Source organism: Oratosquilla oratoria, chromosome 12 (genome assembly GCF_046742065.1).
Source record: "Oratosquilla oratoria isolate Oo_2021 chromosome 12, ASM4674206v1, whole genome shotgun sequence".
Lineage (NCBI taxonomy): Eukaryota > Metazoa > Arthropoda > Malacostraca > Stomatopoda > Squillidae > Oratosquilla > Oratosquilla oratoria.
The window spans coordinates 38,879,255-38,894,599 of NC_134788.1; the positions used below are offsets into that span (position 1 = coordinate 38,879,255).

The window sequence follows — 15,345 nt, forward strand, 5'->3', positions numbered from 1 at the left end:
TACATCCTCAGTCTGATTAGTAATCCTGGAGCAAACAGTATCATACCCTTAGCTAGCTTGGGTCAACTTTGCATAATACAGCAGAAAAAAAATTAATCCATCTCTCCGATGTCTTAGAATACATTACTATACCTTTTATTCTTATTTGCTTTTTACAAGTTCATACAAAAATACTCTGTACCATATATCATTGAGTAATAGTCAAATCTTTTACTTTTTAAATCTGAATTTAGTTCGTCAACTCATATGTCCCATTTTCAAAGGGATAAAAGCCATGATTGGAATGAGTCAAAAATAAACAGTTAAGTGCCAGATTGCTATAAATATAATGAAGGAAAAAAATCATAGATTATTGGTCTAAAATCAAGTCTTCATTGCACTGAAAGCACAGGTTTTCTGTTAGTGTTTTGGGTTGAGCTCACTCCAGTCCCCTATAACTCAAACCTTCTGCACTCAGAGCTATGTATGCTTGCCAGATTTACTGTACTGAAAACCTGTTTCTTTATATCAACAATCTCACCAAATATACAGCCTATTTCTGCAGTTCACCTATAAATGATACTTGAAATGATTGTTGTAGAGTCATTGTACTCTGCTAAGAAAATGTTGTTTTGCATCACCAGCACCATCTACTAGTACATCACACTATTCATGAGAAAAAAGGGCAGTAAAAACAAAAGAAAAATATATGGTGCTGATTGTATCTTATTTTAAAGAGTATGCTCATACAGAACACACACATTATAATAATTGTAACAAACATACATACATATACCAAGGGGGTTTTCCCTCTTACAAGGGAGGTAGTCAAAGTCAATGGTATTAATCCACTCCCACCCATTTCATCCCCACATACTCCATTCCCATTCACCATATTTTCCTCTCTCTTTTCTTGGCTCCTCCTGGATGACAGGTCATCCTTGCATCTTGCCCACTGCCCTGGGTCACAGGTAATGTAGCAAGACACAGCACATTCACAGCAAGGCCACTTCATTTAATTGGTGACCACTCCTCTCTGATCATTAATGCAGAAAAAGAGAGGGGGAGAAATCCCTTTGGGTTGTGTCAAAATATCATTCATACCTATTCCCTCAACCCCTACCCTGCACCCACTCCCTTTCATGCATCACAGCATCATCCATACACAACCATTCTCCTAAAACCCTTATCTTCTGTCTTCTCCTGTCCTTCCTCAACAGACATTTCCCTCTTTCCCAATGCCCCTTTCACCCCAACCATCCAGCTTATCCTTGGTCGCCCCCTCAAGTTCACTCCCCCCACCTCTGGCTTCCACACCTCTTTTACTAATCTTTCTTCACTCATTCTTTCCATGTGTCCAAACCATCCCAATACTCTTTCATCAACCCTATCTCACAACTCCCTTTCCATGTTAAAGGATTGTGGTACTTGCCCAGGCAACCAAAGCCCCTCCTGGGGATAGGTACCACCTGTGTAGAGCCAGTGGTCAGGGATGTTTGCTGCACTTTGGCCCTCAACTCTTGGGATTGGGGAGTGGTCACATGACAAAGATGCTACCATACCTTGACACACTCAACACATGGTTCATTACAGACTCAAAATAGCCCCAGCCAAATCTACAGCAACACTTCTCACCAACTGGACAAAAGAACACAAATGCATACCTCATCTCTATATCAACAATACTCTAATGCCATACACACACACACACACACACACACACACACACACACACACAGCAAAAATTCTTGGTGTAACATATGATACATCCATGTCATTCAAACAACACATCACAAACATAAGAAATAAATGCACAGCCCTAGACTTAACGCACTTAAATCAATCACTGGAACAACATCTAGACAAAACAAAGAAACTGTTACCACAATATACAAACAATGCATACACTCAGTGATGAATTATGCGAGTCCTGCATGGGCACCTAATCTCAATGAGACGCACCTCAACACCCTTCAGACCATACAAAACAAAACCATAAAAACAATTGCAGGCTGCACAAATACAACACCTACAGACCATCTACACTATGAAACAAAACTCCTCAAAGTCAAGGATCACTTTGAGATGAGAGGCACACAAACACTTGCTCTAGCCTCCATAAACACAGCACACCTGCTACACTACATAGCAGGACACCCACACGCACAAAAAAAAAAACAAAAAAACTATATCACACACAAATACTCTCTTCTCTTCCTCCACAACCACCAAATACCAGCCTCAGGAAACATAATCATAATCATATCACTCAGTGCTCCATTAACACACTAAAAGACAACTCATTGTTGCATGCTAGACACCCTGATATCCATCCCTCTGAATCCCCTCTCCTACGAAAGAAGAGAGTCCATCTGGCCAGACTGCGGTGTGACCACCACCCTGCCCTTCTAAGCTACCAGAAGAGCCTGGATGACCGCATTGTGGACAACTGCCCAGGATGTAAAACATAATGGAAGACTGCATTATACACAGTCATGCATGCAAACAACACAACACTCTATAAAGGATTTGTGGAAAACCCCATTCCGGTCATGGCATTACTTGTGGAGATGGGACTGCTCGGAAAGTCCAGGGAATGACAACAACAACAACTCTCTTTCCAACCCTCACTCTCCTCATTTCTCACTCTATCCAGCCTAGTAATCCTTACCATACTTCTCAGGCATTTCATCTCAAACACACTTAGACTCTTCCTCTCTTGTGTTCCATGTTTCTGCCCCATATAGTACCGTTGACACAATCACCCCTTCATACAATCTCTTCTTAGCATCCATTCCCAAATATCTATTTCTCATCACACCTCATTTCTCATTACACCTCTTCAATATGAGTCAAGTATTCGTGTGTGCATTATCTGGCTGACATATGATGATGCATCACAATACCCGCACATGATAAGATATAATGTCACAGCTGTTATACTCATTCTCTTTCATCCAGAATGCTTGTAACCAGTGAAAAAGTGATCAAGCCTGTTCACAGAATAAGAGGGTCATTCAGCTACAACTACAAAATAAGGGATCACATGAAGAATTGTCACCCCAGACTCCGACAGGGTGACAATTCTTCATGTGGGCCATCCTAGGGTGACAAATCTTCATGTGGGTCATCCTGGGCTTACGATTCTTTGGTTGTATCAATTGATGACAATAAGCATAACCCCCATGACCTGACCTAAACTAGCCTAGCCTAACCTAACCTAACATAACGTAACCTAACCTAATATTCACTCCACTGTTGATATTCGGTGTACTGGGAATTCTTCAGGTGGGATTTCATGGGGTGACAATTATTCATGTGGGTGTTCTGGGGTGACAATTTTTCATGTGACCCAAAATAAGTATAATCATGAAGCAGATGTTGGTATCCTCATATACTCACATCTCCTGATGCCTACTCAGGCATCATCATATTCACAGGGTTAATCTCCTGAGGCAGTTACTTGCTTCTCTCAATCTACATTTTAACTTCAACTCCACTCCTCCCTTTCCTGCCACATTCACACCCAACTATCTAAGGCTATCTACTTCCTCCAGTCTCTCTCCCTTAATACTTCCAATTTGCTGCCATCCTCTACCCTTCTACATTTCATCACCATTTACCCACATTTATCTTCAACTTTTTTCACACACCTTTTCAAGCTCCATCACTAACTTCCTTAATCCCTCCTCTGATCCTGCTACAAGCTAAGTGTTGACAGAAAACAACAACTGGATTATCTCCCATTTTTCTTTAACCTTCTCCAATCCCTGACCCATTACCCTTGCATTTACCTCTCACACCACCCCATACATGTATGAATAGAACAGCCACTTAACAATGAACAAACACTTAGTATAAAGTTGACGACAAAAAACTATATCAGAATCCTCAAATTGTTGACTTTGCTACACATATTGATAGATTACTAGTAGTATTTCAATAATCACATGAAACACGCATGGTATGACAATTATTGGATGATATACATTTTACATTAGATGAAAAAAAATACCCAGTACATTAAAAAAAAATACATCAGTCCTCAAATTGTCGACTTTGATACAAAGACATTCACAGAGAACACCTATGTTATAATTTTTCATTCAGCAAAACAGCTGAGAAATGTAATGACACACTATAATATGAGGCTGTATATATAGTAAGACAGCTTGTAAAAAAATAAGGGTGACTATGGGTCAGCAGCAGGTTTACTGTACCACTGCGGTTCCATTACAATAGGTCTGAAAAACTAGAGCCAACTTTTACACAATGGGTGTGAAAAATTCCAGATTTCTTCACCACAAGGGGTGAATTATTACTCAAGGATATATGATATATACAGGAACTTATTTTGAAGGGTGGGAAAATGCTGATGCATTATTTCCATAAAGACATTGACGAAAATCCACCAAGTTATTCCTGGAGACAATTTGCAACATTACAAGATAATCTGTGAGTGTGTTTCCAAGTGTTTCTTTAAAGCATAAGCACGGGAGAAAGCAGCAACACAAGCAGAGCACCTATGCGGCTTTTCTCCGGTGTGTAGCCTCAAATGCCTGCGTAGACTGCCTGCTTCCGAGAAAGCAGCACCACACTGCTCACATGTATGTGGCTTATCACCTGTATGTTTCCTGACGTGGTTGTTCAAGCTGCTTATACTCTTGAAACCAGCCCCACAAAGCCCACACTTCTGCGGTTTCTCACCTGTATGAGTTTGCATGTGTGATTTCAAGGTAGTTAATTGTGAGAAAGTAGAATCACATTGCTCACATTTATATGACTTCTCGCATTTGTGCTTCCGCATATGGGTTACCAAGTTATTTCTTTGAGAGAAAGCAGCATCACAATAGCTGCACTTGTGTGATTTTTCACCTGTATGAAACTGCATGTGTGACTTCAAGGTGTCTGCTTCTGAGAAAGTAGCACTACATTCCTCACATTTATATGACTTCTCATCTGTGTGCTTCTGCATGTGTATGGTCAAGCCACGTGTATTTGAGAAAGCAGCACCACAAAGCCTACACTTCTGTGGTTCCTTGCCTGTATGAGTTTGGATATGTGCCTTCAAATGTCCCGCTCGTTTGAAAGAAGCAACGCACAAAGAACAATTGTACAGCCTCTCCCTTGTACGAATACATGTGTGTTCCTTGAGGTCCCCAGGCCCTGTAAAGGCTGTGTCACAGACTGTGCATTTGTGGGGTTTATCTGGTCCCTCACGTCTGTGTATTCGAAGATGGTCATTCAGATGACTAATCCTGGAGAAAGCAGCATCACAGTATTTGCACTTATGGGGAGTCTCTCCAGTGTATACCCTGAAATGCCTGCATAGACTGCCTGTTTCTGAGAAAGCAGCACCACACTGTTTACATTCATATGGCTTCTGACCTGTGTGTGTCCGTATGTGGCTGTTCAATTTGCCCGTATTTGAGAAAGCAGCATCACAAAGCCCACACTTGTGTGGCTTCTCACCTGCATGAGTTTGGATGTGCGCCTTCAAATGTCCTGATCGTTTGAAAGAAGCAACGCACAAGGAACACTCGTATGGTCTCTCCCCTGTATGGGTGCGTATGTGGACCTTGAGGTCCCCAGGCCGCAAAAAGGCTGCATGACAGAATTTGCACTTGTGGGGTTTGTCTGGTCCCTCACGTCTGTGTATTTGAACATGGTCCTTCAGATGACCAATCCGGGAGAAAGCAGCATCACAATATTTGCATTCATGGGGTGTCTCTCCAGTGTGTACCTTGAAATGCCTGTGTAGACTGCCTGCTTCCGAGAAAGTATCACCACACTGCTCACATTTATGCAGCTTCTGACCTGTGTGTGTCTGTATGTGGATGGTCAATTTGCCTGTATTCGAGAAAGCAGCCCCACAAACCCCACACTTATGTGGTTTTCCATCTGTATGAGTATGCACGTGTGACTTTAAGACTTCTGATTGTGAGAAAGTAGAATCACGTTGCCCACCTTCATGTGGCTTCTCACCTCTGTGCTTCCGTATATGGTATTGTAAGCTAGTTCTCTTAGAGAAAGCAGCACTACAAAGGCTGCACTTGTGTGGATTCTCATTTGAATGAGTTTGCATGTGTGACCTCAAGGTAGCTAATTGTGAGAAAGCAGAATTACACTGCTCACATTTATATGGCCTCTCGCCTGTGTGCGTCCGTATGTGGGTTTTCAAGCTATACCTTTGAGAGAAAGCAGCACCACAATAGCTGCACTTGTGCGGTCTCTCACCTGTATGAGTTCGGATGTGTAACTTCAAGGCTCCCGATCGTCTGAAAGAAGCATCGCACAAGGAACACTCGTACGGCCTCTCCCCTGTATGAGTACGTATGTGCACCTTGAGGTGTCCAGGCTGGGAAAAGGCTGCGTGGCATAACGTGCATTTGTGGGGTTTGTTTTTCATGTTTTTCTTAATGTGGTCTTCGAGATCTCCTTTTTGATAAAAGGCCATATTACATTGAGGACAATGGTATTGCATTTCCTCTTCTTTACTGCAATGGTCATCCAATACAGCAGTGCTGCCTGAAAGGGTGGAGTTAAAAGATTGATCTCTTTGGGAACTTTTCTCAACACAGACCTTACCATGGCACTCTAACTCATCTATTGTATCAAATGTCAAATGGCAAATATCACAAAATAATATCTTTTCCTCTTTCAAAGTCATATCAGTGTTCTCTAGTATTGGACTGTCCTGTTGAGCTGCACAATAATCTTTGTAGGTATCAGACTGAAATGGTTCTAATTTGATATGAGCCTTGGGAGGGACATCTGTCTTGTGGGTCTGCTTTAGAAAGCTCTTAACATCTCTTCCCCACTGATTCAGGTCATCACTCACTAACTTGGACACGGTACTATCCATTTTACTTCTTGTCAGTCTGAAAGGAAGAGGTGAAAGTCAAGATATGAAATGGTTTGCATTATATAATAAATGTCTATATCTTATATCTTTATGTTCATGGCAACCTCACTGCTTTCAAGCCCACACATCAAAGATCTGACACAGAGAACCAACAAAAATACACCCACTAAAGAATGAAAATCTACAGTTTCCAAATAATTAATAAGAACCATTCTTGACTATGGTTCTGCAGTATGGTTCCAAATAATCAGCAAACACTTAACTATACATAAAGCATTGAGAGTGATAATAGGATAAGCAAAAAACCACCCCAATAGGACACCTACAAACAGAAACTAAAATCCTACCCATAGAATATCATAGAAATTTATATCTACACAGCTCTACACTACAACCCTCAACTCCACTCACCCATCTCATTACATCACACAAGCAGTGGCACTTGCATTAAAAAAGCTGCTTACTACTCAAACATATAAAATAACTTACAACCAGTACCACACATCTACATGAAACCAAATTCACAAGGTTTATACAACCATTGGATAAAAAACAGAAAGGCTTAAATGTGACAAAGATAACAGAAGGAAAAAATAAAGTGGAATTGATTATGATAACAGTTAAACACAGCCACATGAAAGTAGAAAATTTGTAGTGATATATGTGCCCCAAAAAATATATACTTGGACAGAGGGAGACCATTCCAAATTGTTGGACAACACAAAGCATGCATTAAATGAACTACTAGGAGGAGGATACATAGTAATTATGGGTGACTTTCTAAAGAAATATGCTGGGTGGATATGACCATTCAATACACAATTACTCAATAGGTAAAGGAAAATGTCAGATATAGAAACATTGAGACTAGACTTAATATCTATGTCAGAGCCTGAAATTGTGAATAAAATGGAATACAAGACACCAATTGGGGAGAGTGACCATGTACTAATAGAGTTCAAACTAAAAGCGGCAATTGATTTGGGAAGAAATGAGAAAGACAGAAAAAGGAATAATGTACAATAAACAGATTTAAAACTCAGGAAATTCTTTCAAAAAGTAAATAGGGAAAACTTCTTAAATGAAAAAACAAAGCTGGAAGAGAAATGGAATATATTAAAAGAAATTTATAAAGAAGGAATAGATAAATATGTACCAAAAACAGAAGCAGGAATGGGTGTACATTAAGTGCTGGTACAACAAAAAATGTAGTGAGGCAAGAGATAGAATAGACAAACCTTGGAAAAGATGGAAAGAAAAAAATGGTAAGTGGCAAATACATATCAAACTAAAAAAATGAATACATAAAAATACACAGGGAAGAAAAAAAGAAACCACAAAAAAGATATAACAGACAAATGTAAGGACCAACCTAAATTATTCTACAGGTATGTAAATGGTAAATTAAAAAATAAACAAGAAATAGTGAAACTGCATCAAGGGAATGAGGAATATATAGATGTAGAAATGGCTGAAATTATGAACAAACATTTTAAATCTGTATTCACAATTGAAAATACACAAGATTGGAATGAAGAACAGAATGACTTTCCCAATATAAGAAATAAATGTGGCACAGAAATAAATAAGGAACCAAATAATAAACCTTATGTAAAAATATTCACATGATCTGGACAGAATTACAAATTGGATACTAAAAGAATGTATAGATGAACTAACCAACAAAAAAGATTGCTCACTCAAAGAAGGAAAGGTACCACAAGATTGGAAAAATGCAAATATTGTACCAATATATAAAGGGGGAGATAAGGAAGACCCAACAAACTATAGATTGATCTCCCTTACAAGCACAATAGCTAAAATATGTGAAAAAATTATCAAAAGTAGATGGACTAAACATCTGGAAGAAAATAATATACCGAATCCAAAACAATTTAGCTTTAGACAAGAAAGATCATGTGCCACCAACTTGATTTGCTTTTACTCGAGGCTAATAGACGTTATGCAAGAAAGGGATGGATGGGTTGATTGTGCTTTCCTAGATTTACAAAAGGCATTTGATAAAGTACCACACAAAAAGTTACTAAGAAAGCTCGAAATAACAGGTGTACAAGGAAAGTTATTGAAATGGATAGAAGATTTCTTGAATGGAAGAAGAATAAGGGTGGTACTTAAGAGACAAAACCTCAGCCAGGGAAGAAATGGTAAGTGGAGTCCCACAAGATTCTGTATTAGCTCCCATAATGTTTGCTACTTATATAAATGACATGGACGAAGGTGTAGAATGTTATATGAACTTTTTTGCAATGATGCAAAACTACTACATAAGGCAAGTACAGAAAAAGACTGTGAATCACTACAGAGAGACCTGGACAAAGTCTGGGAATGAAGCCAAAAGTGGGAAGTAAACTTCAACATCAAGAAATGTAGTATAACAGAGTTTAGAAAAAGTAAAAATACAATATCAGGGCAATATAAAATTGGTACAAAGGAAGTAAAAAAAAGTTAGCTTGGAAAAGGACCTAGAAGTAATTACAGTATTAACAAAAATATGACACTATACAAACATATTAACAAAATAGTCAGAGAAACCTACAATTTACTAAAATCAATAAAGGTGGCCGTTAACTAATTGGATGAGGTAATGGTAAAGAAAATATTAGTCACACTGATAAGACCAAGATTGGAGTGTGCTGCAACACTATGGACACCTAGCACAAAAAAGAATATAAAGATATTAGAAAGATTCCAGAGAGCAACAACGAAGATGGCACCAACACTTTCAAAACTGACATATGAACAAAGAATGTCCAAACTGGAACTACCATCCCTGGAACAAAGAAGAGAAAGAGGAGATCTACTGACCATTTACAGAATCATGAAAGGCATGCAAGTCCTTGACAGAGAAGATTTATTGAAGTGGGACAAAAGAAAAATAAGAGGACATGAAAAGAAACTCAAAAAAGTTAGTTATAGAAGAGATCTGGAATAAAAAAAAAAGTTTCCCACACATAGTGATGGATGTCTGGAACAAATTGGGTGAAACAATAGTATGTGCAAAAAGTATACAAGAATTTAAGAACAAACTAGATGTTGAGCGATACAAAGACGGGTCACTACAAGAATAGTTCTCTTCCCATAAAATACAACTAGGTACATACATACATACATATACCAAGGCTTTTCCCCCCTTCCAAGGGAGGTAGCCAAAAAGGGAAAGGCATAAAAACACTCCCACCCATTTCATCCCTAAATACACTCCACCCCCCTCCCACCCACCCTCCCTCTCATCTGAGCACCTCCTGGATGACGGGTCATCCCTGCACCCTACCCACCGCCCTGGGTCAGAAGCAGTGTCGCAAGACACAGCACATCCACAGCAAGGCCGCTTCATTTAATCGGCGACCCCCCCTCTCCGTCCCCCCTTGCATATAAGGAGAGGACGGGGAGAAATCCCTTCGGGCTGCGTCAAAATTTACTCACACATACCACCCCACCCCCCCGCCCATTCCTCCTCATGCAATCACAACATCATCCATATACAACCATTCTCCACTCACCTCTGTCTTCCGTCCTCTCCCTTCCTTCCTCAACAGACATTCCCCTCTTCCCCAAAGCCCCCTTCACCCCATCCATCCACCTCATCCTAGGACGTCCCCTCATGTTCACTCCCTCCACATCTGCCTTCCATACCTCTTTTACTAGTCTTTCTTCACTCATTCTTTCCATGTGTCCAAACCATCCTAATATTCTTTCATCAACCCTATCTCCCAAATCCTTTTTCACCCCTGTTCTCCTCCTTACCTCCTCATTTCTCACTCTATCCAGCCTAGTAACCCCCACCATACTTCTCAGACACCTCATCTCAAACACATTCAAACTCCTTCTCTCTTCTTCTCTTATGTTCCACTAGGTAAATACATTAATCTTACTAAAGAAGCTCCTCAAGACATACCACCAAATCCTCTTCAGACATCAGCCCCACAAAAACCCCTCTCAAGAAACCACACTAGCTTGCAAGTGTTCATGATACCACCCAGCAACAAACAGTATCATCCGAGAAAAAGCCTGGACTCACAATCAAACTACCCTAGATGGAACCACCATATGGAAGACACTCAACACCTTATCCTACACTGCTCCACACTAACACTTCCTGGACAACAGCACAGTATATCTTCCCCAAGTGACCTATGGGCCTGCCTGTTGGCCACTGCTGGTTGTTACCTGGGAGTCATGGATCTCCTACAGGAGAGACCTTCTAGGATAATGGATTGACCAATCTATTTAGGGTTGCATTTCTTCCTTTAACCTCTAGCTATATCTTTTTCACTGGCTTTCAGCATCTGTTTGTGAATTCTTGTGATACCTCGTCTATGGATGAATGTTGGGTCTTCCAATTTTTCTTCCTATTTCTTCTGTGTTATCTCACCATATTGCTTTCTTATATAGTTTGTGTATTTTCATATGTAGGCTTGATCATTTCTGCAAGTGATACGAAGAGACCATGGATGTGATTGGAATGAAGGGGAGGAGCTCACATTGTTATGTCTGGGGATGTTACCTGTTGGTTGTGTTCTACAGGTTGTCTAGTGGGTGTTTGCCGGAGTTCAGTATATCTAGATTTGGAAGTTATTCTTGTATTTTTCCTCTCTAATTTGTTGTTTGTGTGAGCAGCCATACTGGATGGTGTGCACACATCACCTCACAGCATGTAGGTTGTTAATACATTTAAGGGTTGGTGTTGGGGAGAGTAGCCTTGGGGGCTGATGTGGAAGATGGTGTGTAGATGTTTGTGATGCTATATGTTTTCTTTATTTGTGTTTGGACTGTAATCAATTCTGGTGAGGTGTCTCTAGAAGAGCATGCTATTACGTATTACTGTACAGGGCACAAACATGGAACATAAGAGAGGAGTTTGAATGTGTTTGAGATGAAATGTCTGAGAAGTATGATAGGGCTTACTAGGCTAGATAGAGAGAGAAATAAGGTGAGGAGGAGAACAGGGGTGGAGAGAGAGTTGGGAGATAGGGTTGATGAAAGAGTATTAGGATGGTTTGGACACATGGAAAGAATGAGTGAAGAAAGATTAGTAAAAGAGGTGTGGAAGGCAGAGGTGGAAGGAGTAAATATGAAGGAGTGTCCTAGGATGAGATGGATGGATGGAGTAAAAGGGGCATTACAAAAGAAAGGAATGTCTGTTGAGGAAGGACGGGAGAGGACAGAAGATAGGGGTGAATAGAGAAGGATTGTGTATGGATGATGCTGTGATACATGAGGGGGAGTGGGTGGGAGATTGGGGGTAAGGAAGTGTGTATGAGAAAAAATTTGATGCAGCCCAAAGGGATTTCTCCCCACCTTCTCCTTTTCTGCATGAGGGGATGGAGGGGGGGGGGGCGCCGAATTTATGAAGCGGCCTTGCTGTGGATGTGCTGTGTCTTGCAACACTGTTTCTGACCCAGGGCAGTGGACAGGATGCATGGATGACCAGTCATCCAGGAGGTGGCAAGATGAGAGGGAGGGGGGAGGGGAGTGGAATATGTAGGAGTGGTTTCTATGCCTTTTTCTTTTTGGCTACCCTCCGTGTAAGGGGGAAGAAGCCTTTGGTATATGTATGTATTCTATTTTTGCTTTTTCCAAATTCCATTATGCTACATTTCTTAATGTTAGAGTTCATTTCACATCTCTGACTCCATTCCCATATTTTGTCCAGGTCTTCTTGTAGCGGCGATCTGCAATCTTCTGTGCTTACCCTCTTGAGTAATTTGGCATCGTCAGCAAAGAAGTTTATGTAACATTTCACTCCCTCATCCATATCATTTATATATATGGCAAACATCAAAGGAGCCAATACAGAGCCTTGTGGGATGCCACTTATCACGTCTTCCCAGTTCAAATTTTTGTAGGACCCCATGGATGTACCGTGGCTCCTTTCCTATATCAAAATATAAGTAATAATTTTCTTGGGAACTATGGTCAGTAGTCTTCCCATAACTATGATGCTATGAATTGTCAATGGATGACAGAATCGGTCCAAAGGAAATGGTAGTTAATTATATCAGGTTTCTGTAACTTCATAAATGACATTCTAGATATATAAAAAATACTGCAATATTTTATTTATTGTAGTAAATCAAATTTATAAAATTCTGTAATCATGCCAATATGGATATTTATCATAAAACTTGCGTGGTCCAATAGCTCCTAACCCAAGTTAATCTAGTATAATCATTGCACAGGAAGAAACAGATTGCTAAATTTTTAAAAGTGCACACCTACTCAATATAGCAATAGAAAATTGAATAACAATTTTGTAAATTAGTAAACATTAATGTAATATACGTTACTCTTGGCAGAAATCAATAACTTAAAAAGTTGCTAAAAGCTATACACATAGGTAAACACTTTGACTGCTTGAGATGCAATCTTTATTTTGATTGATGCACCGGTCAAAGAAAATAAAGTATGATAGATTTGTCTAGCCTTACCTAACCTAACCTGCACTTAGTAATGCAGCACCTATAATTCTAGAAATCATATGGGTCATCATTGTCAACCTTCAAATCTATCAAACCAAAGATGGTGTCTACAGGATTTGACGCAACTTCATTAGTTTGTGTATAGCTGCAACTTTTTCTGTAATTGATTTCTGCCAAAAATTTATTTATTACATTGATGCTTTATATTTTACAAAATTAATATCTAATTTTCTAATGCTATATCATGTAGGTGTAAACTTCTAAAATAATACCAACAGATCTTTCAATTGCAAAAATGAATAGTGAAAAATGTGTTTGCATTTATATGTATTAATGATACCAATGCCATCCAAAGGAATGTTGCTCACTTCGATCCCTCTATGGAACTGATAACATGATACATTTGTGGTAATTACATAGGCCAGACACGTCCAGTCATGCATAAAATCAGATCTCAACAATCCTTACAACTTCGGTCTATGGTGTATTTTTATAATTTATATTTTTACAATAAGTGAATTTATAGGGAGAGTGTATTTCATACAATTAGTGTGTCTGTAGAAGGTGCTCAATTCGAATTTGTTACTTACTTCGAAAGAGAGTCAGAGTGCTCGGATACAGGACGGTAATTTCGTTGTGTTTACATGAAGATCAGGGTATTTATTCAGTTGTATACATGGACGCGATATAAAGTTAGAAAATTAAGCATTAATTTTGTAAATTATAATACATGAACGTAATATGCGATTTTCTTGGAGGAAATAGAAATAAAAAATACCTTTGCTACAAGCAAATATACTAACGACCGTAGTCGCTAACATGGGATTGGGACGCCACCTTGTCGTTTGTCAAGTGTTGTCTATATATATATATATATATATATATATTCACTTGGTCTTTGGATCACGTGTTGGACTCGTGATCGACAGCTATTTCCCTCCTGGAAGAGAGCTCAGAGCTCGTAGGTCCGATCTATGGGTAATGCTATGACCTTGCACACACACACCCCCCAACTCCCCGCCCACGAGAGTTGGAGTAACACCCCTCAGCGCTGCGATACTGATATTATTTCAGCCCCGGGCGAGAGTCGAACCCGGACCTCCGTAGTGGCAGGCCAGAGCTCTAACCACAGCGCCATGAGAGGTGTGTGTGTGTGTGTGTGTGTGTGTGTGTGTGTGTGTGTGTGTGTGTATATATATATATATATATATATATATATATATATATATATATAAATATATATATATATATACGATGAAGGTGGAAAAAGAAGTCACGGGTCTAGTTCCGAGTTACTGAGTTTATTCCTGACCGGTTTCGCTCTATGCTCCTTCAGAGGAATGTGACTCTGGAGTGAAGCTGGCGGTATACATAGTCTGAGTAAGACCGCGTTCCCTCCTTGGAGGTGGGTTACGTTTGGTTGTACAATGGTTTTTAATACAATGAACAATAGTGATAATAAAGTATACAATAAATTGTTGTGATGTTATTACAAAACAGCTCCGGTGTGTGTGGAATGTTGATCGAGGGTGTAACATTGTAAGTGAAGTGAGTGGTGTAGAAATGTGTGAATCCTAAAAAGTGTCATATGATAACTTATAGTATTAAATAATATAATAATATAAGCATATGACACTTTTTAGGATTCACACATTTCTACACCACTCACTTCACTTACAATGTTACACCCTCGATCAACATTCCACACACACCGGAGCTGTTTTGTAATAACATCACAACAATTTATTGTATACTTTATTATCACTATTGTTCATTGTATTAAAAACCATTGTACAACCAAACGTAACCCACCTCCAAGGAGGGAACGCGGTCTTACTCAGACTATGTATACCGCCAGCTTCACTCCAGAGTCACATTCCTCTGAAGAAGCATAGAGCGAAACCGGTCAGGAATAAACTCGGTAACTCGGAACTAGACCCGTGACTTCTTTTTCCACCTTCATCAACTTGTCACAATGTACCAACATATATATATACATATATATGTCACAACTTTGGGTTGTGACACACGGACTATTTTTCCTTCTCATTTTCTTACATC

The 15,345-nt window shown here is 39.6% G+C and overlaps 1 protein-coding gene across 1 annotated transcript; it reads right to left on the reverse strand.

Annotated features, from left to right (window-relative positions):
- Nucleotides 1-6,854, reverse strand: LOC143031453 (uncharacterized). Its single transcript, XM_076195277.1, has one exon. It carries the CDS (start codon nt 6,842-6,844, stop codon nt 4,421-4,423), a length of 2,424 nt encoding a protein of 807 aa, XP_076051392.1. The 5' UTR covers nt 6,845-6,854; the 3' UTR covers nt 1-4,420.
- Between the last annotated feature and the right edge of the window lie 8,491 nt (nt 6,855-15,345).

Coding starts and splice junctions, on each gene's coding strand:
- LOC143031453 (XM_076195277.1), bottom strand. CDS start 6,844: ATGGATAGTACCGTGTCCAAGTTAGTGAGTGATGACCTGAATCAGTGG.